This window comes from Bipolaris oryzae, assembly GCF_000523455.1.
Source record: "Bipolaris oryzae ATCC 44560 unplaced genomic scaffold scaffold_1, whole genome shotgun sequence".
Lineage (NCBI taxonomy): Eukaryota > Fungi > Ascomycota > Dothideomycetes > Pleosporales > Pleosporaceae > Bipolaris > Bipolaris oryzae.
Window position 1 is genome coordinate 470,322 of NW_006911277.1, and position 23,750 is coordinate 494,071.

A 23,750-nucleotide genomic window follows, 5' to 3' on the forward strand; every position below is an offset into this window, starting at 1 on the left:
TTATACAAGAATCGCAAGGCAGCCAAGCCTGCACCCCAACGGCACTTCTCTTCCGTAGCTTCCGCGGTTGTTCTTTCAGCTCCACCGCGGCATCCCGAAACCATCGCTTCTTCTCGCTACCAAGCTACCCCAGCAATCTCCGACATGTCGCAGAATTACCAGCAATACGGTGGGAATCCCTATGGTCAGGCCGAAGAATACGGTGCGCATTCGAATCCGTACGGTGGGGGCGCTGGCGGCTATAGCTCGTCCAACCCATACGGCGGAGGTGTAAGTAGTCGCATTCCATAACACGACAAGACAAGACTAATGCGATAGCACAGTATGACGAGCCGCAGCAGCAGCTAAATCCTCCAGCGCCTCTGCAGCGCCATGGCGAGTCCAATTACTCGCAGCCGTCGCAATACTCGCAGGCTGGCGCCTTGAGCCCAGCGCAAACGAATGGGCAAAACGTCCCTCATACAGACGTACCCCTCAACGGCTTGCCTGGCCAAGGCAATACCCTGGAGGCGCCTGGAGCCCAGCCTCTAAGCCGAGAGGACTTCTTCACGCGCATCGAAGGCGCAAAACAGCGCATCGGTCAGCTTACTTCGGACATCCAGGCCATTGCCAACATTCACCAGCGCATGCTCTCGTCGCCCGACAACCGGTCCAGTGCTGAACTCGAGGCCGTTGTAACCAACACGCAGATCAGGAACACACAAATCAAGGACGAGATCAAGTTTTTGGAGAAGGATGCCTTGCGCGACCCCAATGACAGGACAAAGAAGTCTCAGGTCGAGGCACTCAAGAGGACCTTTAAGAGCCAGCTTGAGGACTTTCAGAAAGAGGAGTCTGATTATTCCAAGAGGTACCGCGAGGCTATTGGCAGGCAATACCGTATCATCAACCCAGATGCTACAGATGCCGAAGTAGAAGAGGTAGCCAATGCCGACTTGGGCGACGAGGGTATCTTTACCCAAGCTGTAAGTGTAAACCAAGAGCAGTATAGCAAGAAATGCCCTATCTAACATCTCAACAGCTCAAATCAAACCGCAGCGGCCAAGCAGCAAGCGTCCTCGGCGCCGTCCGCGCCCGCCACAACGACATCCAGCGCATCGAAAAGACGATGAGCGAGCTTGCCCTCCTCTTCACCCAACTCAACGAGCAAGTCATGTACCAAGAACCGCAGATTCAGCAAGCCGAGCAGCAAACCGTCCAAGTCAAAGACGATACCGAAAACGCAAACAAGCAGCTAGAAGAGGGCATCAAGTCGGCGAGGCGCGCGCGAAAACTCAAATGGTACATTCTTCTTACCGTCATTGCTATTCTATGCGTTATCGCGCTTGTGCTGGGACTCTACTTTGGGTTGAAGAAGAATTAGGCGGTGGTAGGCGGTGTACTAGCGGGGGGTTAGTATGTTGACGATGGTAGCGATGATGTATGTACATAACGGGCTTATGGGAATGGGCGGGCATGAGGGAATGAGGGATGAATGGAAATGGGAATGGGAATGGGTTATGGGATAAATGCGGGGGGCTTATATGGTTCCTTTTTTTTACCCTTCTTTCTTTCTTATATTATGATAATAAAGTAATTAATTTTTGAGATGATGACGCTGCTACATTCCATTGTTTGCTACACAGCAAACAAGAGAGGTGCGACTTGTGGGGGTAATCTAGGAGCAGCACGTTGAATTACTCGTGATTGGGAATAGAGAAAAAGATCCAGCATGATATATGACGCATTCATTTTATCGATGACAATTGCATTAGGCAAATTTGAGTGCATATTCTCTCTCTCTCTCTCTCTCTCTCTCTCTCGCAACAAAAGGCTAGAGGATTAGAGGCAAAGCGAAAAGGCGAAATATTCTAAGCACACGATTACGAGGCTGACTGATGGGTGCGATGGCGATAGTTGCATGGCAATAGTGTGGTAGAAATACACGAGGTGGCGCTTATCCTATTTTAGTGGCAGTTCTAGAAGTAGTTGGGGAACGAATGGCTATTTTTGGGGCGCTTGGGGTTTGGCGGTGGCAAGATGGTGTGTGGAAGCTGTGGTTTTTTGGGGGGTAGTGTCGTGTGGCTGTGTGCTTTTGGTAGGATTGTGGGATACGGTGTGGGATTGTCGATGGTAGTGTTGCATGAGAAAGATTGGATCGGGCTGGTGGTTGGTACGGGCGTGATCTTCTATGCGTACTAAAGGTGATGCATGACCAAAAGGCGAAATATTCGGCAGCAGTCTTTCCTAGCGCAAAAACCCAACGTAGAGATGTGCAACCATGTACGTACACAGTAGGTTATGGCGGTATTTGGAAAACCCTATCCAGATGCGAAAAGGGCCGTGTGCACGTGTACCTTACCTTACCATGTGCAGAAGTGCCGCATCTCGCATCACACAACTCGTAACCACCAACCCCATAGTTTAAAATACGGATAGTCAGGGACGCTCAACGCGGCTTCAAATAAAACACGATGACGAAAGGCACCGCTTCACGAGAGCCACTAAGCATCATTCGATCAGCAACAAAAGTGGACCAGGATGTATGGAAGCTGAAACCAAGCATCGGTGGTGTTTTGGCACCTTCCTACAGCAGGCAAAAAAAATAGGTGCTCCACGCCCCAGTGGCATGATTCCATGCAGGTAATTTTCATAGTTATCGCGGAAAGATGTCATCATATCCCGCTGCATTCGTGCAGAAGAATGCTGCTAACAAGCCTTCCCGTCTTGTTTTTCTCGGGAAAGCTAATCTCGGGCCCAGGGCGGACACGGCGCCAGGTAGGGTGATGACGATGCAAGGGGGGGTAATGCCTGCATGGTGTATTCCGATCGGCCGTTGCAACAACAAAGAAGGGTGGGGAGGCGACAATTGACGATACGCAGAGAAGTGATTGATGTGCCAACGCGTGTCCTCGTTCCCACTCTTTTCTTTTTGGATCAGAGTAGGCAGGATGGCGGGCAGTCGATCCAAGCATCGTTGCCACGGCTTGGAAGAGCTTACCGGGGGCCCTAGTCTGCGCTTGAGTGAATCTTGGCGCCTTAGTCAGGGGTTGGCGTTTTCTGTAACGGGCCCGTGTGGCCAATCAGCGGGGCCAGACGTATGTCCCGCTAAAATTGGACGCGTCGCCTTTCTGTGTCTGTCATTGTCTGGGGCCGGCGCCAGCGGTATTAATCTTGTTTGCGGACTTGTCCCACCCCCCGTCCTGGTTCATTGATAACCCTTCATTGCGGCGGTCGCTTTCTCTCTAGCTACAGCCACCTCTTTTTTTCTTCCCTTTTCACTTTCACCTAATTTCCATTGCAACTTCGTACACTCGTTTTATACGGGAGTTGCTTCACTCGCTGTCTCCCCGACTACGCTTTCCTCGTCCTCCGCACTCGCTTGCTTTCTCTCCTGAACTGAACGACGATTCGTAATCCGCATCATCCGCTACACATCTAGCATCATGAAGACCTACATCTTTGCAGTCGCTCTAGCGGCTACTGCTGCTGCCAAGCCGGCAGAGCAGAAGCGTGCTTCCAATTCCAAGATCACCCCAGTGACGGTCAAGGGAAATGGTATATTGTTCTTTGTGAATTGACCTATCGCTGCGGTTGCTGACTGAAGCCAGCTTTCTGGGCCGGTAACGAGCGCTTCTACATCCGTGGTGTTGACTACCAGCCCGGCGGCGCATCCGACGCAAAGGACCCCATTGCCGATGAGGATGGCTGCAAGCGTGACATCTCCAAGTTCAAGGAGCTCGGCATCAACACTGTCCGTGTCTACACTGTTGACAACAGTGCTAACCACGACACCTGCATGGGTCTCCTCGCCGATGCCGGCATCTACCTGGCTCTCGACGTCAACACCCCCAAGTACTCGATCAACCGTGCAAACCCCCAGAAGTCATACAACAAGGTCTACCTTCAGAGCTTGTTCGCTACCGTCGAGATGTTCTCCAAGTACGACAACACTCTGTTGTTCTTCTCTGGCAACGAAGTCATCAACGATGACAAGACCACCAACTGCGCTCCTTACGTCAAGGCCGTCACTCGCGACCTCAAGTCGTACATGAACGCCCGTGGTCTCCGCAAGGTCCCCGTCGGCTACTCCGCCGCCGATGTCGAGTCTAACCGCTACGAGATGGCCGACTACATGAACTGCGGCGACGACGCTATCCGCAGCGACTTCTTCGGCTTCAACGACTACTCCTGGTGCGATCCCTCTTCCTACAACACATCTGGCTGGAACATCAAAGTGGAGAAGTTTTCCAACTACAGCATCCCTATTTTGTAAGTCCCGCGTCTGTTCAACAAAACAAACAAAACCAATATTTCTAACACCACAAAAGCCTGTCCGAGTACGGCTGCAACACCAACACGCGCAAATTCGAAGAAGTAAAGGCTCTCTACGACCCCAAGATGACCAAGTGCTACAGCGGTGGTCTCGTCTACGAGTACTCGCAAGAAGAGTCCAAATACGGCCTCGTCGAGATCGATGGCAACTCTGTCAATGAACTCCCCGACTTCACTGCCCTCAAGTCCGCCTTCGCGGGTACCCCCAACCCCACCGGCGACGGCGGCTACCTCTCCAACGGCCAGGCATCGCAGTGCCCCCCACAGTCCAAGACCTGGGATGTCACGCTCAAGAGCAACGAGTTGCCCAGCCTGCCTGATGGTGCCAAGGATTACTTTGACAAGGGCGCTGGTGCTGGTCCTGGTCTCAAGGGTGACGGATCTCAGGATGCCGGTTCTTCCACCACGGATATTGGTGATGCCGGTGCCGGTGCTGTTACCTCTGGTGGAAAGACGCCTACCTCTACCGCCTCTCCTACCAAATCTGCTGGTGCGGCTGCTAACGTGCGTCCTATGAGCTTCAGTCTTGCGCCCATTGTGTGTGGTGCGGTTGTACTTGCTTCTTCGCTTTTCGGTGGTGCGCTTGTCTTGTAAGCTATTTATCACATCGCATTCTCCGGACCTTTTCTCAAGCGGGGGGGTTACTTATATCAAAACTAAATGTCTTTTTTACTACTACACTTTTTTTGGCGCACGCGATCTCCTAGATTATTTCATCGTCCAGACCCGTTTTCTTGTAAAGAAATGGCGAGTGGATCAATGTAGTGCAACGACCCAGTGCGGGCAACGTTTTTTTGAAGTATTTCTTTAGTTATCTAGGCAGTTTAGACGTGAAAAATTCATATCCTTTGTTCGTATGCTTAATTTTCCCAGAAATACATGGCCATCCTTCATGTTTATCATAACGTTAGGCCGAATTTACACACCTTAGTCTCTTCCCCTTTTAGTCATGCAGTAGGATGGTAGGGTATCATATAGTAAGGCAGCTTAGCGCTAACTAGTAACGCGTTTATCTCAAAGTGCACGAGATACTAGAAGAAATCTTCCTTCTTTTTAAGACAACAGAAAGTGTTTTGGTGGCGCCATAGTTGTTGATGTGAAGAGTGTCGGGTCAAGTTGGGCGGGGTGGACCGCTTACTGGTGTGGGCCACATCCTGGTGGAACACGTTATAGTATGCGGATAACTACTAGTATAAATAGGACGTACTACAGTAGCGTATCCGGTCACTAGCATGCTAACAGCAAACGGCAATTGAGGAGAAGTTGGGAAGTGACGGTGTCTCTTGCCCTCCAGCATGCGGAGTAACGTCTATCTCTGCGTAACGGGACACCCTATGTGCCAGGACTAGCTAGTCAGCTTACTCATCTAAGGAAGGAGTCTAGAATTTATGCGAGTTAATTAGCTGGTCCCGGCACTATAAGGTTTCCCGCTCCGCAGAGATAGACGTGATAATCTGGGCACCCGAAAGAAAATATGTCCCGTTACACGGTGTGTCCCGGCACGTAAGAACGGATGTTGGATTCTTAGCCTAACTATTGTAACACGACCTTGACCGCCGCCGTCGCTATACTTAGTTCTATCGTTCACAACACCCTACTTCTTATCCGCGAAACAAACTCTTCGAGTTCTCAATACTAGCGGTTTAATATTGCCACTACTTAAGCCATACTATCAACATCTAGTCTTGTAATAAATCTCACCTTAGAGATAAATCTCAGCAGCTATATAATAAATACATACGCAATGTAGAGAAACATAAGGCTAAGTAATAAATATATATTAGGAAGAAGAATGCTTAGCTACTAAGATTAGTTTAGCAAACGCTCCAACACTGAACCTTTTCGAATCCCGGCTCGCGGCAACAGTAATTTTGTGCAGCAACCCATTGATATTTCACTTCGCCCTTTCTACATCCCGAGTCGTCGTCTGCAGTACATCTTCCACTACCCGAATGGTTAGTTGTGTATATGAATAAACTATCAGAATAGCCAAGGGGGAAACCTTTTTTTTTCTTTTTAGCCAGGAAGCACTGCAAGTTTTAACCTACCTAAAGAAAGGACATAGAGAGCATCCTGCTGCAACAAGCGACGACGTAGATAGCAATATAGTAAGATAAGAGTGAATGTACATGATAAGGTTAGATTACGTGCGATGTAAGCGAATAGAATAAAAGGATTTTTCTAATCAATCAATAGTATAACTATCAAGTAACGTAAAACTAGAGGGCTTTTCTAGTAGTATTTATGGTATTCGGAGTATATATATATTTAAAATATACTTCATATAAGTAAGCTAATTCTTAATAGAACCATAACATTCAATTATTATGATGAAAAAAAAAGCCCCATTAATTAGAGTTACTCAACACATATCCACTAAAGAAAAAAATTAAACTTTTATGTTTGTCACCGGCTAGCCCACTTATATAGTACAAGTCAAACATTTGTCGCGATAACTACTACTACTACTACTACTACTACTACTACTACTACTACTACCGTGGGGTTGGTGTTCAAGTTACAAACCCCCGAGTAAGAGAGACACAACCCAAGATATGTAGGGAAGAAAAAAAAGGAAAGCAAAAGCAAAAGCAAAGACCCAATGTTTCAAGAACCTCTCTCTCTCTCTTCCATCTTTTTTAAATGGATCATGGTTATACGTACTAACTAACATCAACACAGAAAAAGAAAAATATAACTAACCACTAGTCCCCATACACAGTACATACAAAGCTAGCCTTGGCTAAATGATCGATCGACTGATTTTTTTATTTTTTATTTTTTTTTTGGTCCCGGCTAGCTATCTATCCATCAGACGCCGATTTTTTTTTGGCGAGAACGTGTTTGGGGGATGGAAAAAAAAAAGTCACTTGGGGCTAGGAAAAATTGTTCATGGTGCAATGGACGGTTTCTCCAAGTGCGGTGGCGGCAGCGGCGACGACGACGACGACGACGACGAGGGTGGTGGGTTCGGACGGCTCTTCGGTAGTGTGTTGTAGCTATGAATAGAAGGGTAAAGCCGCATTCGCTAATGGAAAGAAGGAGAAGAGGAAGAAGGAGAGGAAGAAGGGGAAGTAAGTCTGAGACTCTAGTGCTGACGCGGAGAAGAAATGTCACTTTCTTGGGAGGAGAAGAGGGGGAAGGGGGGGATGGTATATACCCTTGGTGTCAATACATACCTGAGACGTGTGACAGACAAGACAAGACAAGGCAAATCAAGTCCAGTGTTAGGACTTTACGAAACGCAAGTGACTTCAACTTTTCACGTGGTTGTATTGACAAAAAGTAGCACAACTATGAGAAAGAGGGAGATAGAGAGATACAATCACTATACCGCACAATCAAAAACTTATATAGTATACAGCTAAAGCATGGCATAGCATTTATATATATATATCATATAGACTACTTATATTTCAAAAACACCCCCCATCCCTACACGTAAATCGACAAGATCCATTCTCCACCCTTTATACTGCACCAGCCCCCTCTTAACCTCCCTCACACGCTCAAGTCTGTTCTTCGCCTCCTCCTCTTGCGCGCGCCTAAACGCATCCTCGTCAATCTCAAACTCATCCAGGCTACCCAGACTCTCTTGGCGCGGCTTGGGCTTGTTGGCTGCGTCGCTGCGGCGGTGGTGAGCGGGGGTTTGGCCCGTGAAGGCTGAGATGCCGGATTGGATGACGTCTTGGAAGGAGGAGTGGGTGCGGTTGGTGGGTGGGGGTTGGTGGTGGCGGGAGGAAGAAGGGGCGCCGGAGAGGTCGATGTCGTCGAAGTTGTTGTTAGGGTCGGCTTGATCGTCGATCGAGGGTTGCATGTCGCGGCGGCGATCGCGCCATACGCCGCGCCGGAGCTCGAAGTTTTCTTCTTCTAGTTCGCGGACTTTGGCGAGGAGGCGGTCGCGTTCTTCATCTAGGAGTTCTTGCACGCTCGAGTCTTCGATGGAGCCCAGATCGGCTTTTCGACGGCGCTGCTCGGCTTCGCGGAGACGGGCGTTTTCGTTGCTGAGACCCGTTATGCGGGTTCTTAACTCGGCGGCTTCGCGCTCGACCTTCTTGTGTTCTTGGAGGCGTGCCTGGTTTCGTGTGTCGTTGTCACGATGTAGTTGTGTCAGAGTTTCAATCTTCTTCTCTAACAACTCAGCGCGTGAGACCGAGTCTGATGCCTTGCGGTTAGCAGTGCCCAGCTCAGCCTCTAGCTGCGCAATACGAGTCTGCGCAGAGTCGCGGTCCGATCCATCCTTCTCTGCCTGATCACCAGCCTTATCCAAGCTCGCCTTCAACTCTTGTAATTCCGTCTTTGTCGAACTAGCCTCCTGCTCTGCCTTCTCCACTGCGCTTTCAAGACTTGTAATCTTCGATTGGAGCTCGTTGTTCTTGTTTGTTTGTTCTGACAATTGCCTGTTGAGATTTGAAATTTCAAGTTCAAGCGACTCAATAGTTGCAGACTTGGAAGCAACTTGTGCATTCAGGTCGTCAATTGATGCGCTCTGGCTTGGAGATGCGGTTGCTGTGCGGCGTGTAGATTTGTTGCTTTGTGATTGTGCTTGAGAAAGCTGTCTCTTGAGCGACTCGACTTCCGCTCTCTGCATGACAGGTCAGGATTGCCCCTAAAAAAATTGTAAACACCATAAACACGTACCAGTGCGTCAGCCTCCTTGCCCTTCTCAACTGCAAGCGCAGCATCCCCTCTGCTCTCTCGAAGTTCCTCTAGCTCCTCTTCGCCTTTCTTCCACCGTCTCTCATTCTCCTCAACTTCACTTGCTAGTCTTTTATTTTCCTTCTCTAGCTCTTCAATCTTCTGTGCTTGTTCTCGGTAAACCTCACTTGTGACTCCGACTCCGGGCGACAAAGGCCCAGCAGCCCCTGAACGATAGAACGATTCTGACCGTTGTCGCGACTCTATAGCGACCGAAGGCTTGCGACCGTGCGGCTGCTTGGGCAATTCTGAGGGCTCCTCGTCCTCGTCCTCGTCCTCGGCTGGAGGCGGAGGTACACTGGTAGCCTCTACAGGTTCTGGTGCAACTTGCTCGGTTGTCTCTTCAGACTTCTCCTCGGTATTCGCGGCTTCGGTCGACGCTTCGGCTTCGGCTTCGGCGGGAGTTTCAGTCTTGTCCTCCTTCTTCTTTCCGCCTTTCTTCGCTTTTTGCTTCTTCAATTGTTCATACTAGTAGCCAATGATTAGTATCTGACATTTAACATAGTAGCAATATTAGTGTATCTACTGCATTGGGTACATCACGCTTAGTGACTATATAGCCAAGAAGCACTACCTCTCAAAAGCACCAAGTTCACACAAGAGGAGTACATACGCGCTTCTTCGCCGCCGCCATCTTCTCGGCCTTTTCCTTTTCTTCGTCCGCCATTTTGTGCAGAGGATACGGTCTGCTAGTAGAACGGTCTGTAAGTGGCCACGAAGCTCGATAACTGAATGTGGGGGAGCTTGTGTCTACAGGACCCCCGATGATGCCAACTTGCGCCGCAAGATCACGCTAGTCCGTATATGGAATAGTCAGATCGTCTTCATTGTCCTAAGTAACCAACATGACAACGTCTGTGTGGAAATGTACATTCAATGAACACTAAACCAAGATCCGCTGTTATATCAAAAAACTTAGTGTCAGTTGGATTTTGGAATTCTCGACATAAGATTTTGCAACTGTTATCAAACGACAAGTTGCTATTCGTGTTCAGAATCTGACCATGTATTATTGCACGCTATTGATTCAAAATCTTTCACATGATTATGGTCAAATAGTTCGTTGCCGATGAGTAAAGTCTAAGCCCATAATTTAGGATCTGGCTATGTTATTGTGTAGTCCCATGTCAACGACCAACAAATAGTCTATACTAAGGGACGATACCCAACCCCCCATCGATTGTGAGTTTGACCTTTGTTCTTTTCATAAAAACTCAATACATCATTAATCAACAGGTTTTGCAATTATCTAGCATGCTCCCTGTATACTTGCATTGGTTGCCATGTTGGCGACGAAGCTCCGGTCTACAAATCATGCTTTCTATAAACGAGCTCTTTCTCGTCTATGTGACACTGAAAATTATGCATTTAGCAAGAAATAGAAGACTAAGAATACCAAGACGTAGTTTCAATAGTGATGTCACCTTATAGGTATAGGACTTGAAACTTTAGACAAGGGGTTATACTAGAAATACTAAACATAACATCATCTCCAAGCATTTCCATGTCAAAAGTCAGAAATAGAGACCGTGAATAGTTCTCCACTACATAGCCGCCTCGTATCTTTGTCTGATTCATGCACATGTTTCTCTTTCACGTGTGAGTGCAACCGGAGCACCATAGCCTCGTATGCAGCGCCGTTATCAAACCCACCATTGTTTTGACTAATCCGTACCAAAGATCGGTTCGTATACCCCCCCTTCACCCCTCATCCATGGCACAATCATCGTGTTTCTTTTGGTATTAGTTCGATAGTCAGCATAAGTCACTCCACCTACATGCAATACACACGTGTTGCTGACCAACTGGGCTTACAATGACCCCGCGAGTGCCAGCTGAGACAGAACAGTCGATTGTTACACAGTTGCATTAGCGCCTTCCACCACCAAGCTATAGACGCCGCTACATCCGCAAAGCGCCACTACTCTCTTCGCTTAGTTGGGTGCATCAGCTTGCCACGGCAATTACCATCTCTACTACAGCGGTTGGTGGCGTCTCCGCTTGGAGCCGAGAACTGCGATGCGCGAACACGCACTGCCTCTGAACCGGCAACCATAGTGGAAATTTACGTAGAGTCCGGCTATGAGCTGATTCCTATCGATAGCAATAGAGTTTGCTGGGTCACAGGGCTGCTGGCTGATCGCTGATCCTCAGTAGCGATGATGATGAGATGGCTTGATGGGTGCCAGACGGTTTGATCGCCATTGGAAACACTTGACGAGTGTCATGGCGTGACAAGTCGACATACGCACGTAGGCTTTTAGCTACTGACTTTACGATTCATGTGAGTTGTCAGCGATTTCTGCATCGAATGAGCTTATTTCTGTCCTGTGCAAGTTTAGCACGACTGCACTTTCACCGGGGAAACGCAATAGGTGTGAGTCGGCCACCACCATGCATTTGTAGTGTCTGTATGACTATTCCAAGCCAGGCATTTATTGCGCACCCAAAAGTGCCCATGGTCCTCACAGCTGGAGGCCTTTGTCTATCAAAGGCTTGGTTTCTCGTTGGGTCTGTCGATCATTGGCCTTGATTGGAGGATTGGTGGTAAGGATCCGATGACCAACCGCGACCGCGCCGCTTTGTGAGATGCGGATTGCAGTTTGCATGTCGCTCATCAACAAAGGTTGAAGCAATGGAAACATTATGGTAGTCCTCGAGATATGATGTTAAGTAAGCAGAGTCCATCGACAGATCTGGCAAGTATCTCCCGGCACGACGCATGAGGGCTAGTCATGAAAGCTGAGTGATGGCTAGAGCGTCTACGGCTTCACGTTCCAGGTCGTCGCCAAGGTGGGAGCATCAGGCCTCGGCTCAGCCACGCCTGGAATTGAATTCAACCAATCGAGTAATTCAAAGGAGAAGTAGCAGGATGCGACGGACGCTCCGGTGTGTGATGGCGCTCTGTGGCGTCACCTAGCTAACTGCCAGCCCGTAACTCGGATAAAGTGGAATTCCAGAGTAAGAGCACGTCTGGTGATGGTTTCGCGAGCCGCGTCACCGACACCAAGAACTCGAGTCGTCGCAGTACTTTCTATATTTGCCCTATTGGAGCGAGGAAATTAGCAGACGTCTCAACACAAGTGCCGACATGATGCTCGTCATGTTTGATCGAGATTTTGTAGAAACAGCTGCTCGTGCCTTTGGTCTAAGAACAAGCCATCAGCAAAAGAAGTCAGGCACTATCGTCGATCCACAAGTCCAGGTACCGAAGCTGTTCTTTTTTTCTTTCTTGGCGAGTCTGGAGCTGGCGAGACAAGACGCATACAGCCATAGTTTCAGGAGCGGTGCCTGGGTGTGGGGTAGACACCTCTGGTTCGTCCGGAGAAAAGATGGCCTAGACCTTGGAGTAGGTGAGCAGCAGGCACATGACAACGAACCATGGTTGATAGTGCGCTGGCAGAATATCTCACTGGCTCCGAACTTGGAAAGGTAGTTTTTGTTGGGACGAAGCGTGGTTGGCTGTCCGTAACTTGGGTATGCGGCTCTGCGGGTCTCGACAGTACGCTTTCTAGGTGGTGAATGGTTGCAGAGAGAATGAGTGTACGTATTGGTGTGTTCATAACGCGGATTGGTAAAGCAAATTACCAGGCCCACCTAGCAGCGCAATCTCCCAAAAATTCGCTCACAACACCCACGTTGTTGCCACGTCAAGCCGGCGCCGAGTCCTGGAGCCATGACAACGAAGAAGACGACGGCGACGACGACGACGACGACGCGAACAACAATGACGATGATGATGGTAAAGAAGAAAACAAGGCAACAAAAACAAAAATCGCCGTGCTCGGATCCAGTGCTTGCCCGTGATGTGGGTAAACCATGGTGAGGTGGTCTGAGAGCAAGCAAGTAAGGCGCAGCCAGTGGCTACGTGCCTGCTATTGGCCAGAGTTATCGAATTGTTCGTGGCGCATCCCCTATTCGGCAATAGGGAAAATAGAAGCCGGAAATTGGCAATCTCGTCGTTCATCCAGCATCAAAACACAGATGAAACGAGATTCGTAATTTGTGCAATCGTGTTACCTTGGAACCTTGCTGATAATACATGATACATCAAGTATTACCAGCTTTCGCCGACAGGGCCGTCTACATGCCGACGTCTCGTTCCTTGGTCGGTCATTCAGGAGGGGTGACGTATCGCCCCTGAGCGAGGGTTGGCGAATGTGCCTCGTTAAAAGTCATAACATGTGTATACGTACATATGCCCATCGACTGCTCAGGTACAGATACGCAATATTAACGGGTATCAGCGGAAGATTTGAGATGCAGGTAGACGGGAGGTCGGCAGATGTCGACCAAACAGTTGCCGTGGAGAGATTTGCGACATGTGGAGAAGCACCGTGGCGGTGCAGTACCAATAAGTATGTACTCGCGTGCGAATGCGTAAGTCTGAGCTTTGCAAGAGGACACGGTAAGTCCTGAAGGTATCTATAGCCTGTCCCGCAGCAACATACTGCTTGGCAGCCTCATTCGCAATTAGAGGAATAGGCATGGTATCTGCCGCGCACAATTTTTTCTGCTCTCTTCACCGCTGGTCAAAGCAGAAAAAAAAACACGTTAACGCTACGTAGATTGTGCTGGCGCAGATCCGTGGAGGCAATGGAAGCTACAAGGGACGCCGTTGCGTGCATTGTGCTCCACAGATCGTATTACCAGCGCCAGACGGAACAGTGCGTATAGGTTTGGCTGCGACGCTCATTTGAGCGCCCGCCTTCTCGGGCGAGCACCAAAAGCCGCACACTCCGAGTATGCTTGGCAAAACATGTTTTTTTTGGGGCAAGAAGATGATGACACCAGCGACAGGTGGATCGCAAGAAATGAAGATGGACAAATTTTGCGGAACCTGTTTTTCAGCCCATGACAGGTGTATAGGCATGTCGAGAATAGATAGACCCTGGAGATCATTCAGATGATGCAGAGAGCGGGAGACATGGTAGTCCATGTTCATGACGTCGGAGCCAATAAACCAAATAGGAGCATGGTCCTGGTGCGAGACCGAACCCATCCTGCGAGCACACGAACCTGGAGCGCGCGCATGGCAGCGCATAGGCATTGGCGTGCAAAGAGTATGTATATGAACAGAAGCAGCCAAGAGTTGAATTGGGTTGCGTGTTGTGTGTGCGCGTGTGTACATGCAGGTGTGTGTGTATGTGTGTGTGTGCGCGACGAAATGCGTGCTGCAATTGCGCATGCAGGGACATGCTAGCCTTGACCGCCTTGCCCTGACCCTGACTTCCTAGACGGCCGAGCAAATTTTGCAGCTATTGGAGAAGAAAAAAAATAAGATGGTAGAAGCGGAAACTAGTAAGTAGACATTTCACGAACACCAGGCTGCGGTGGCCATCCATTGAGACGGCTCAAAACACGGGTGCTTGTCCGGCTTGAGGCGTTGCCAAGATGCAGCGCAAGCGATATCAGTAATGTACTTAGTGAGGATCAATGTGCACAGCATTGCCGCATCAAGGGTGTACTCTATGTACTGTGTGTGTGTGCTCCTTTATCTCTGCATACGCACCCCACCAGATTGGACCAAAACGGGTGCGCAACAGGAGTGAGTCGGGATGCATCCTCGGCCTGGGGGAGAAGGGCAGTGCGGTGCAGTGTATGTGTGTGTGTGTCGTGGTAGTCGGGGAGGCTGGATGTTATGTGGGATGACGGACCAGCAACCAGCCTCGCGGAGAGACCAGGCGGTGGGTGAGGTGAGATGATAAACAAAACAATGCTTGCTTCTTGGTGCCGTCGTGTCATCCCACTTCTCCGCATTTCGTCTACGACGACTATTTATGGGTGGCGAGCACAGGCTCAGGTCGTGGATGCAAGGGGGATAGCAAGATGGCGAGGCGTCAGTGCCCCTGGCTAGTGTGGGCATCAAACGAGCGTAGTCTGTCCGAGCTGCATATCGAATCCGTGCTTGGCTGTCCATCCCGGGCAGCGAGCAACCCCCCACTGCGAACGGGTAGGATGAAACAGGCCGTGTCCATCTTCATGTCTCGAGGCGGGCAGCGAAGGGAGGGTATTGCTCTGGAAACCGGGAAGGGGCCTTGGGGGGTGTCGGATGGCAGGACGGGGCAGGGCAGGGCAGGGCAGGACGGAGCGTCACGACGTTGGACGTGGAGGTGACAGCGGTAAAACGGGCATAGCTTGGCTGTGATTTGGCACGTAGCCGCGCTGTCCGACTGCTAGCAGCGGGGCGATGAGGAGAGAGGTGGCAAGGCTTGTAGGTTGCGACATGCAGCCAAGACGGTGAAGGAGATGATGGCCAGGCGGCGACAGGACCATGTTTCGCACGCACCGGAGCAGCGGTCAGACGTTGAGGGAGCCGCATGCAACTGCTACAAGGACGAATGCAAATCCAACGACAAGAGGGAGTGGTTCGGCAGACGAGCCAGTGCCAGTGCCAATTAATGCCCGTTCCTGGCGGTATAGCAGGGCAGCCGGCTGTCCAGTCAAGTGACGCAGCAGCCAAACCGCCATGACGAAGCTAGGCCAGCCCCAAAGCCGCTCTAGCCAGCCGCAGCCTGGCATTGGCTCGCCGAGACGAACTGCTCCCTCGACGGCTTGCCTGGCTTGCTGGCCATGATGTGCGCCAGAGGGGGGCCTGTAACGAGCATGGGGAGCCATGGGGGAGCCATGTTCAGGCACAGGCACAAGCACAGACGGAGACGTGTGCACAACGAGGGCGATGCGTCTACATCTACTTGGAGATACATACCTATCTATGTACAGTGCTATATAATACCAAGTAGAGGTGTGGAGGCGTGGGATGATGGGATGATGGAGCAGCAGCAGCAGCAGCAGCACCCAGTATTACCACCTCCACCACCACCACTACCACCACCCCGCGCCGCATCGAGTAGTGAGCGACTAGGGTGCAAGTGCAAGTGCAAGGGCAACATGGTGCATGCAGCCGTGAGTGGGTGGTGTGCAAGGGAGAAAAAGCAAGCGGGCGTGGTGGGCAGCGGGCGGGCTGGCTGGCTGGCAGGCAGGCAGGCAGGAAGAGGCAGGACAGGCAGGACAAGCAGGCCGGGCAGGCACGCAGGCCAGCGCGAAATGAGGAGGAGACGGAGACGAGAGACGAGCAGGTGGCATGGGATCCCTGATCCCTGTCACCCTGCGCACGGCCCCTGACCTGCCTGCCCTTGCCTGCCTGCGCTGCACTAGGCAGGAACCACCGACAAAAGAGATGGGTTGCCCAGGTGCCCGTCTCTCGCCCACTCCGCCTATTCACCGTCAACACCTCTCCTCCCCCGCCATCCTCGCCGCACCCCCCGAACTCTCTCCCCCCTCTGGAGCCCATTGTCGCTACTCACCCTCCCCGAGACGACTCTAGGCATCTGTCCGCTCCTTTTCCCTTGCTCGTCGTTCCTTAATTCTTCTTCTTGGGTGTACTGGCTTCACTCGGTCCACCAACCAGACTCGCTCTCAACACCAAACCCACACCAATACCGCCATCTTGTACGCACCCGCCTCGACCACCCATCGTCCTCGCGTCACGTTGCACATCGCCCTGCAATCTACTTGCTGCCTGTGCTGATCCTCTCGCGTCAGTAGTAATCGCGCCCGCTCTTGTACCGCCAGAGCGCTTGTTTCGTCTCACGCCCATTGTGTCCGCGCCTGTAGCACCTCTGGCTCTCTCGTTGCCCAACCACGCTGCGCCCTGCTGCATCCTCCGCCCTGTCTCCGCATCCCGCGCTCCCAGTCTCACCTGCAGACCAACCACCGTCCTGCGCGTCCGTTGGCGACACCTGCTCTAGTTTTGTCCAGCCTCATTACCACACCTCTCTGCGCCACCAAGGCCAGCTAATCGCCTCGCCATGGCTCAAACAGCGATGCCACGACACCGCGCTACAAAGTCGCAGTCTGGCATTGGCGCGCCCCTGTACCAGCGTCGACATCAATCAAATGCTGGGCCCATTGAGCTTCTTCCTAACCCAGAGTTCTCGTTTCCCATGCGAGACCCAGAAGCCGTCTCCTCATCTCCCGCCCCAGCAAACTCGCGACCAATGTCACTGCAAGCCTACCCGTCCGGCCGTAGAGGGTCGATGCCACACCACAGGCAAAAATCAATCAATGCCCTGCCAGACTTTTCCTTCAATCCCGCAGGAACACCAAAGCCCGCCAAAGAACCCTCACCACCAGTGTCACCCAACACTCTGGGTGTGCCAATATCGCCCTCGAAGCCGTCTCATGGGCACAAACGGGGAGGAAGCGAATTCATTGGCGGTGACATCCGGCCTGGAGGCACCGCATTGAAAAGCAGCAGCCCTACCAAGGGCGAGGACGTTCTTCCTGCACCCAGCTCAACACTACGCCCAGGTCCTCCACCAGGCCGACGTGGACACGCTCACCGTCGTTCGGGCGCTGTTTCCTCTCATGACTTGACCTCAATTATGAGCCCTCCTGTAGCACCAGCTGGCAGCGCACCCAACACACCCTCTGAAGGCAACCCGTTCGCACCTGGTCACAAGTTCAACAGGTCAATTTCTCAACCCTCGCTGCGCGATCACAGGTCCGACGACGATCCGGCGCGGCCACCGTCCAGAGCGCGAGTGACGTTCTCTGATAGAATCGAGACCATTCGTCCGCTCTCGACCATTTCCTCCGAGGGATCTCTGTCTACTCTCCGTGGACACTCTGCAGCAAACAGCCTTTCGTCAATTGTTAGCGGCAACGCTCCGGCACCTCCTCGAGCAGCACGCCCCACGCTGAACACGGTTCAGGACGAAGATCGACCCAGCACGGCGGGCATGGTCTTGGACAAGTTCATCAGCGGCAAACTGAATGGCGAGGTTCTTGAGCGCAAACGACCCGTCTCAGCAGTCTCACTAACGCCCCCTGTTGCTCCCACTCCCACTCCCACCCCCAAAGCACAGGCTAAGCGACGAAGTCTCTTCCACCACAAGGATACGCAAAAGGCCGACAGCTCGTTTCCGACTCTTCCTACCAGCGCATCTGACCCTGCACTGTCCAAGTCCTTCGATGCTACCCTTCCCTCGCCCATGTCTGAGAACGACGAGTCTTCAAAAGACTCTGGAAAACCCAAATCCACATCCCGCAAGGGCAGCCACAAACCCCGTAAGGTCAAGTCTTGGGCAAATTCAATCATCACTCGCAAGGGAAAGCACGGCAAGAAATCGAAAGCACGCTCCCCGACGCCACCACCCAATGCTGTCATTGATGGTGACGAGTCGGATGAGTCAGAGGAAATTGACTTTGAGCCCAACTTTGATGACGATACGACTGTTACAATCGTGTCCCCGACTGAAACCCCTGCGGCTCAAATAACGGTAGACACCAGCTATGCATCGTGGCAACCTCGCCCACTGCAACGCGTTGACTCTGACATTATGAGCCCGGTTATCGACCTGGATGCCGCGCTTGGACCCTTCAACACTCCCAACGGCTCTAGCCCCCGCATGAACCAGCGTGGATTTTCAGCCCATCGACGAGCCATGCACAGTGCCAATGGCATTGCGCCTTCGCATCGACGGACAGAAAGTGCACCGGAGTTAGTGCCCTTTGAGAACCGATCATCTGTCATTGCGAACACTTCGCCCATGGCTGATGTCTTTGAAGAGGAGGAGCCTGAAGACGAATTGACCATCCCTGCAAAAGCGACCAAGACGAGGCCCGCTACTGCAGACCCTTCAGAGCTCAAGATTTCGGTAGTGGAAGCCGATTCGAAGCAAGAAGGGCCCGGAATCAATTGGACCTTCAAGGACGGACTTGGTCTCAACAGGAGGCCAAAAGCGCACAAGGTTGACTCCTCGGAGCCATTGTCTCCTCGGGCAACATCACCTGCTGATGACCGCACCGAGGACAATGACCCATCACCGCAGGAATCTGAACCTGTTCAAGTCGTAGAAGACTACGAGGAGCCCCGAACGTCATCCCTCACACACTCTTCCGATTCCACCGTTACCGCTCAAACAGCTGAAGACACATCCAAGCAACGCCAGCCCGTCATGAACTTGACACTTCCTCTTCACCAGCAGAGTATGATGACCCCCGACACGATCGCGTCGTCCTTTTCATCGCCAGACTATCGGTCCAGCCAAATTTTCGATACTGAGCGTAGAGGCACCGCGACCTCTTCAATGACCGATTACCCTGTCATGCCATCTCCTCGCTTTGGCGAGCCCGGTCCAGAAGTCCGCATTTCTACAGAGGTGCCTTCTTTGACATCCTCGCGGTCAACGATGACCAGTGCGATGCAGGGCGGTTTCCCACTCGCCAGCCCGCATCGATTCGGTGAACGCACGTCGTCTCTGTCGTCTGATCCCAGTGAGATGGAGTCTCGACGTCGCAAGCGTTCCAGCATTGCGAGTCTATCTCGTTTGATGGGCAGTTCATCCTCGAATAGCGAACGCAGCAAGCTTTCGATTGAGCAGCGCCCGCAATCAGAACACCGCGAGCCTTCTCGAGAAAAGAAGAAGAAGAATATCGGCAGCAGATTGAGGAAGTTCTTCCAGTACACCAGGGAGCCTTCTCCATCCAAATCTTGAAACCGTGTGTCTTCGCCCTCACCCAACCAACAATATGCGGCTGCTTCACTGCAACCGTCACCTGATACCACGATTTTATGGCCTCGCTCGAATGAGCTCGACACAACCACCTTTCCCTCTCGCATGACCTCGGAGTTTAAACCAGCGAATGACTATTTAATGGCGCATAACACAGCTGTGATGCATGCGTACGCGAACTGGACTTTTTCGTTTCTTTTCTCGACTTTCCTTGACTGCGGCATATTTTCTTTGTATGAACATTGGAGGGGAACGGTATCTAGGGATCCTGTGGTTCGCATTTGGAGCATGGAACTGTGACACAATCTATGGATACTTTGACTGGTCCTTTGTTTCTTTTTTTCCTTTGTGGCGGGTTTATGTTCACCGCCCCTCGACTTTCCTTAAAAATTATCTAACCAACCAACAAAATGTATCAAATGGGCATCGGTTTTGGCTATGCTGCTTCATTGCGGATTCCCTTTACCACCACAACCACAACAACAAAATGCTCATTGGGATATCGAACGGCACGAACAGAGTTTTTCTCTCTATCTTCTCACTCTCTCTATAAATCGTTTTGATGAACCAGCAAGTTAATGTGCAGAGAGTGCATATTAGTTTGCGTGGGGGGGAACTTTTGAAGGGAGCGTACTTCTGACACGGAAAGTAAAGACCAGAAGAGAAGGGCCAAATCTAGTTTAGACGAATGTTTGTAAACCTAGGCTTGTAAGGAGATTTGCAGCCGAACGAAAGAGACCAAAAAGAATCAAATCAAGAATCTTCACAATACAATTCCTTGGCTCAAATTAAACTTGCGGCTCTCTTCTTCTCTTTCCTCCGCCCCATCCCGGGATATCCATTGTATACACGGTACTTGGAGTGTTTCACATCTTCTACACATCCCTTTCCCCCACTCTCTTACCCGGTAACCTGGATAAATCTTCCTCTGCCGCTCTGTTTTACCGCAACCGTTTTTCTTTTGTTATTTGCCGCCCGCATACACCCGCTATCCATTTTACCCTATCCTTATCCCCTTGAACACCGAGCCACGAATCTCAAACTTCGGAGACCAAAGAACCAAAAAAAACAAGCGATAATACCCCGTTGCCCCTTGCGATTCCCGGGATATTATCGTCAAGAGAGAGAGAGAAAGTTATCGGAGACATGGTACCCTACCTTTACTTTTTTCTTTTTCTCTTTCCCCTTCCCACCTAGCTTGAAGTTTTTTTCATGTCAACACAGAATCTTCACACATTATTCTTTTCGGACAACAGAAGAAAAAAATGATTAGCTGTTTTCTATTGTGCTCTTTGTAGCTTGTTTTGTCCGCTTAATGTTTCAGACTCTTAGTCTCTCTCTCTCTCCCCAACTCCCCCTCTTTCCTGAGAGAGAAACAGATAGTAGAGAGAGAGATGGCTGCAAAACCGCGCAACCACCACCTTAACCCCCCGAACCCACCCCCCAACCCCCCCACGAGCCGTTGGCCAGTGTTTCCGATTTGTGCGACATGGGAAATCCTGCATGCGTGATAGGTCCGAGCGAGCCGCCGCCGCCGTCGCCGTAGCCGATGACACCGAATGTCCGCCGCCGACAGTTTCGGCATATGTGCATGTATATGTGCGCTTGTATGAGTGGATTTTCTTTTCTTTCTTTCCTATATGCGACTGCATTATTGTGCATCCTTCCCGTTGCGCAATGAGGACCGGGGGAGGGGGCGGGGGGGGTGCATCCTTCCCGTTGCGCAATGAGGACCGGGGGAGGGGGCGGGGGGGGGGTGGCTGTGTTAAGATGAGTTAGTTTTGAATATTTTTTCGGTGGAAGATTAAGATGTTCGCGGAGCGGGTAAATAACTAAGTGAGTAAGTAAGTATCCTCAGGTAGATTAAACAAAACAGGATGGAGTACTGGTTCGTTTGTGTTTGGAGAAAGAAAAAACTTGATCATCGTTTGCTTGTCTTGAGCAAGAATATGGGATTGGTAATTTCGTTTCTGGCTGGGTTTACGAATGCACTTGGCCTTAGTTTTCTTGGCTAAGTACGCATGGTGTGAGAGGGAAATACAACAGAGGTTTCCCTGTTATTCCCCCATGTATCTTTTTTTTGCCTTGCTGTTACTACCCACATGACACCACATCTTTTTCTTTGAATGCCCAGCTCGACAAATTGGCCGATTGTTAACGAGATAGCGAGAGATGTTAGCGTGGCCGCTTCATTCCGTATGACCTTGTTTACTACGGTAATTCGGTGATCAAAGGGCAAAGAAAACAAGCCACACTACTACTTAGAATCGCGAACAGGCACAAGCCCGCAAATCCAATGTTCCCCCTGCCCTTTCCCCCCGTTTCTAAGGCGCCGCTCGGTCCGGCCGTTCGGTGCAATCGGTCAATAAAACACACACAAAAAAATGTCGATTTATGCTTGAATCCAATCCCCCCCGCCCTGGCCCACACACCCACACCCACACCCTCGACGGTTCCCGCCAAAGGAAGGGGTGGGTGGGTTCCCAAATCAATCAATTCCCAGGAAACCAAGCCCGAACCGGGTTCGTTGACATGGCAGGGATTACCCCTTTTGAGCCCACCCAATAGCGCCAACGAACCTGTTTTCGGCGCAATCGTTACAAGAACTTGGACTATCGTGTCGGTAAAACTCCTTATAACAGATGGGGTGATATAGGGTATATAGTTGATTGGAGTAGTTGATTTGAGATTTGGGGGGAGGGGGAAATAATAAACGTATGCGCCGGTGTACCCACTTTCCTTCCCTTCTTCTCCCGTATTGGAGGAGTTCTTTGGAATGTAGTACGTACGTATGCAAGGGAGGGCGAAGGGAAAGTAGTGCGCGACGCGCACAACCTGCCTGCTTGGAAGATTATTCTCGATGGTGGTGTTCTTTTTTTTTTGCGAATTCCAAGTCAAATTTCCCCGTCCCATCCCCTCTTCGTTTTCATGGGTTTCTTACGGACGTTGGCGCGCCGTTTGCTGGGAAGACGGGGACAAGGGGGGACGTATGCGGCGTATCCGTGATGCCAAATATCCCGCATTGTCAGCAGGCGCTTTACGATAGAAGGGGAAAAAGAAAGGAAAAAAAGTTTCGAAACTAGTGGTATGCGTATTTCTTCGTACCGCGGGCTTCCGTGCCCAGAGGCACGGGTAGGGTCTTACTGTATTAGGAGTGTAGGTGTGAGCTCGAAAGGAACGTGGTTCTGTGTTTCAGGAAGGGGGTATGTGTGGATTGAGGCTGAGGCTTACTATACTATTCCTTACGTGTGTGCATGTGCGTGACTTTGGGCGGCTGATGCTGTGAGTTGTCGGTACGAGCCGTTGATCTCGCTTACTACGTACTACGGGTTGGGCTGAGACAACGACAGCGATGACGAAGTGTGTGGTGCGTGAGCGGATTCGCACTATCGATCGGTGCAAAATATGCGTTCCTCGGGGCCGACGGACATGTAATCATAACTCGGACGTAGCATTAGAGTTTTAAGCTTATGCATGTGGAGTGAAGGATGTGTGTTTGAGTGTCACGCCGAGGCCAAGCAATGGGAAAAGCAAGCAGTGTTTTGCTTTGCCGTGGTTATTTTTACCTTGCCTCTATTCTTGAGATTTGAGTTTTAGGCCTTGGCTTGTGAGTAAAATAATTCTCTTTCGTATCTCACGTAATCTTGTACGTGGAGTTGATATAAAGTATTCGCTTGCGTAGTCTAGTCTATCCGCAACGCCAATCGTATGGTCCAGATCAAGAATTTACTAAGACAGCTTTGTAATCTTGAACATTTTGAGGCTGTTGACGTATCTAGTAGCTGGAGATGGTGATCGTTTAATTGCATTGGGTGCCAGTGACATGGCCGACATTGCCACCGTATAGTCCGAGATCAGCAGTCAGTAAGTTTGGTAGATACGGCACTTCCCCGTCGCTTAGAAGAACACATCAGATACCAAGATGATGATCAGCTTTGACAACCATCAGGGAGCACGCCCAGTGCCATGTGGGTTCTAACTTTGATGGTGAGAAAGTGTAAACGCTGTGTACAGTAGGGTGAGTGTTCCGACCAACAACCAATTGTGCGCAGTAATTCCAGTAAGATTTCGATGCACAGTTCTGATCAACGTAAGCGAGTTATAATTTCACCTAATCAGTTTACTTTTTGGAGAAACCATATTCTCATAATCATGCGTGTTATTAGCAAAATCTTCATGTACAACAGTTTATTTCCATAGTATGGATGACTAGAGTAT

General features: G+C 50.7%; 6 protein-coding genes across 6 annotated transcripts; 4 read left to right on the forward strand and 2 right to left on the reverse strand.

Annotated features, from left to right (window-relative positions):
* Positions 1–144: 144 nt before the first annotated feature.
* COCMIDRAFT_80130 (uncharacterized protein) lies at positions 145–1,363 on the forward strand (the record flags this gene model as incomplete). Its single annotated transcript, XM_007684285.1, has 3 exons — positions 145–270; positions 324–965; positions 1,022–1,363. The coding sequence occupies 3 exons, from the start codon at positions 145–147 to the stop codon at positions 1,361–1,363; spliced, it is 1,110 nt and encodes a 369-aa protein (XP_007682475.1).
* A 2,062-nt stretch (positions 1,364–3,425) lies between these two features.
* Positions 3,426–4,908, forward strand: COCMIDRAFT_80007 (glycoside hydrolase family 72 protein; the record flags this gene model as incomplete). Its single annotated transcript, XM_007684286.1, has 3 exons — positions 3,426–3,537; positions 3,591–4,251; positions 4,311–4,908. The coding sequence occupies 3 exons, from the start codon at positions 3,426–3,428 to the stop codon at positions 4,906–4,908; spliced, it is 1,371 nt and encodes a 456-aa protein (XP_007682476.1).
* A 2,907-nt stretch (positions 4,909–7,815) lies between these two features.
* COCMIDRAFT_80269 (uncharacterized protein) lies at positions 7,816–8,058 on the reverse strand (the record flags this gene model as incomplete). The annotated part of the gene is made up of 1 exon (XM_007684287.1): positions 7,816–8,058. A coding segment is annotated over one exon (243 nt), but the record flags the coding sequence as incomplete, so codon positions are not given.
* A 4,335-nt stretch (positions 8,059–12,393) lies between these two features.
* COCMIDRAFT_31748 (uncharacterized protein) lies at positions 12,394–13,830 on the forward strand (the record flags this gene model as incomplete). Its single annotated transcript, XM_007684192.1, has 5 exons — positions 12,394–12,489; positions 12,604–12,815; positions 13,230–13,392; positions 13,581–13,679; positions 13,813–13,830. 5 exons carry the CDS (start codon positions 12,394–12,396, stop codon positions 13,828–13,830), a joined length of 588 nt encoding a protein of 195 aa, XP_007682382.1.
* Positions 13,831–14,877: 1,047 nt separating this feature from the next.
* On the reverse strand, positions 14,878–15,630 carry COCMIDRAFT_31749 (uncharacterized protein; the record flags this gene model as incomplete). The annotated part of the gene is made up of 3 exons (XM_007684193.1): positions 14,878–15,030; positions 15,110–15,223; positions 15,367–15,630. The coding sequence occupies 3 exons, from the start codon at positions 15,628–15,630 to the stop codon at positions 14,878–14,880; spliced, it is 531 nt and encodes a 176-aa protein (XP_007682383.1).
* Positions 15,631–16,823: 1,193 nt separating this feature from the next.
* Positions 16,824–19,514, forward strand: COCMIDRAFT_80361 (uncharacterized protein; the record flags this gene model as incomplete). Its single annotated transcript, XM_007684288.1, has 1 exon — positions 16,824–19,514. The coding sequence occupies one exon, from the start codon at positions 16,824–16,826 to the stop codon at positions 19,512–19,514; it is 2,691 nt and encodes an 896-aa protein (XP_007682478.1).
* Positions 19,515–23,750: the final 4,236 nt, after the last annotated feature.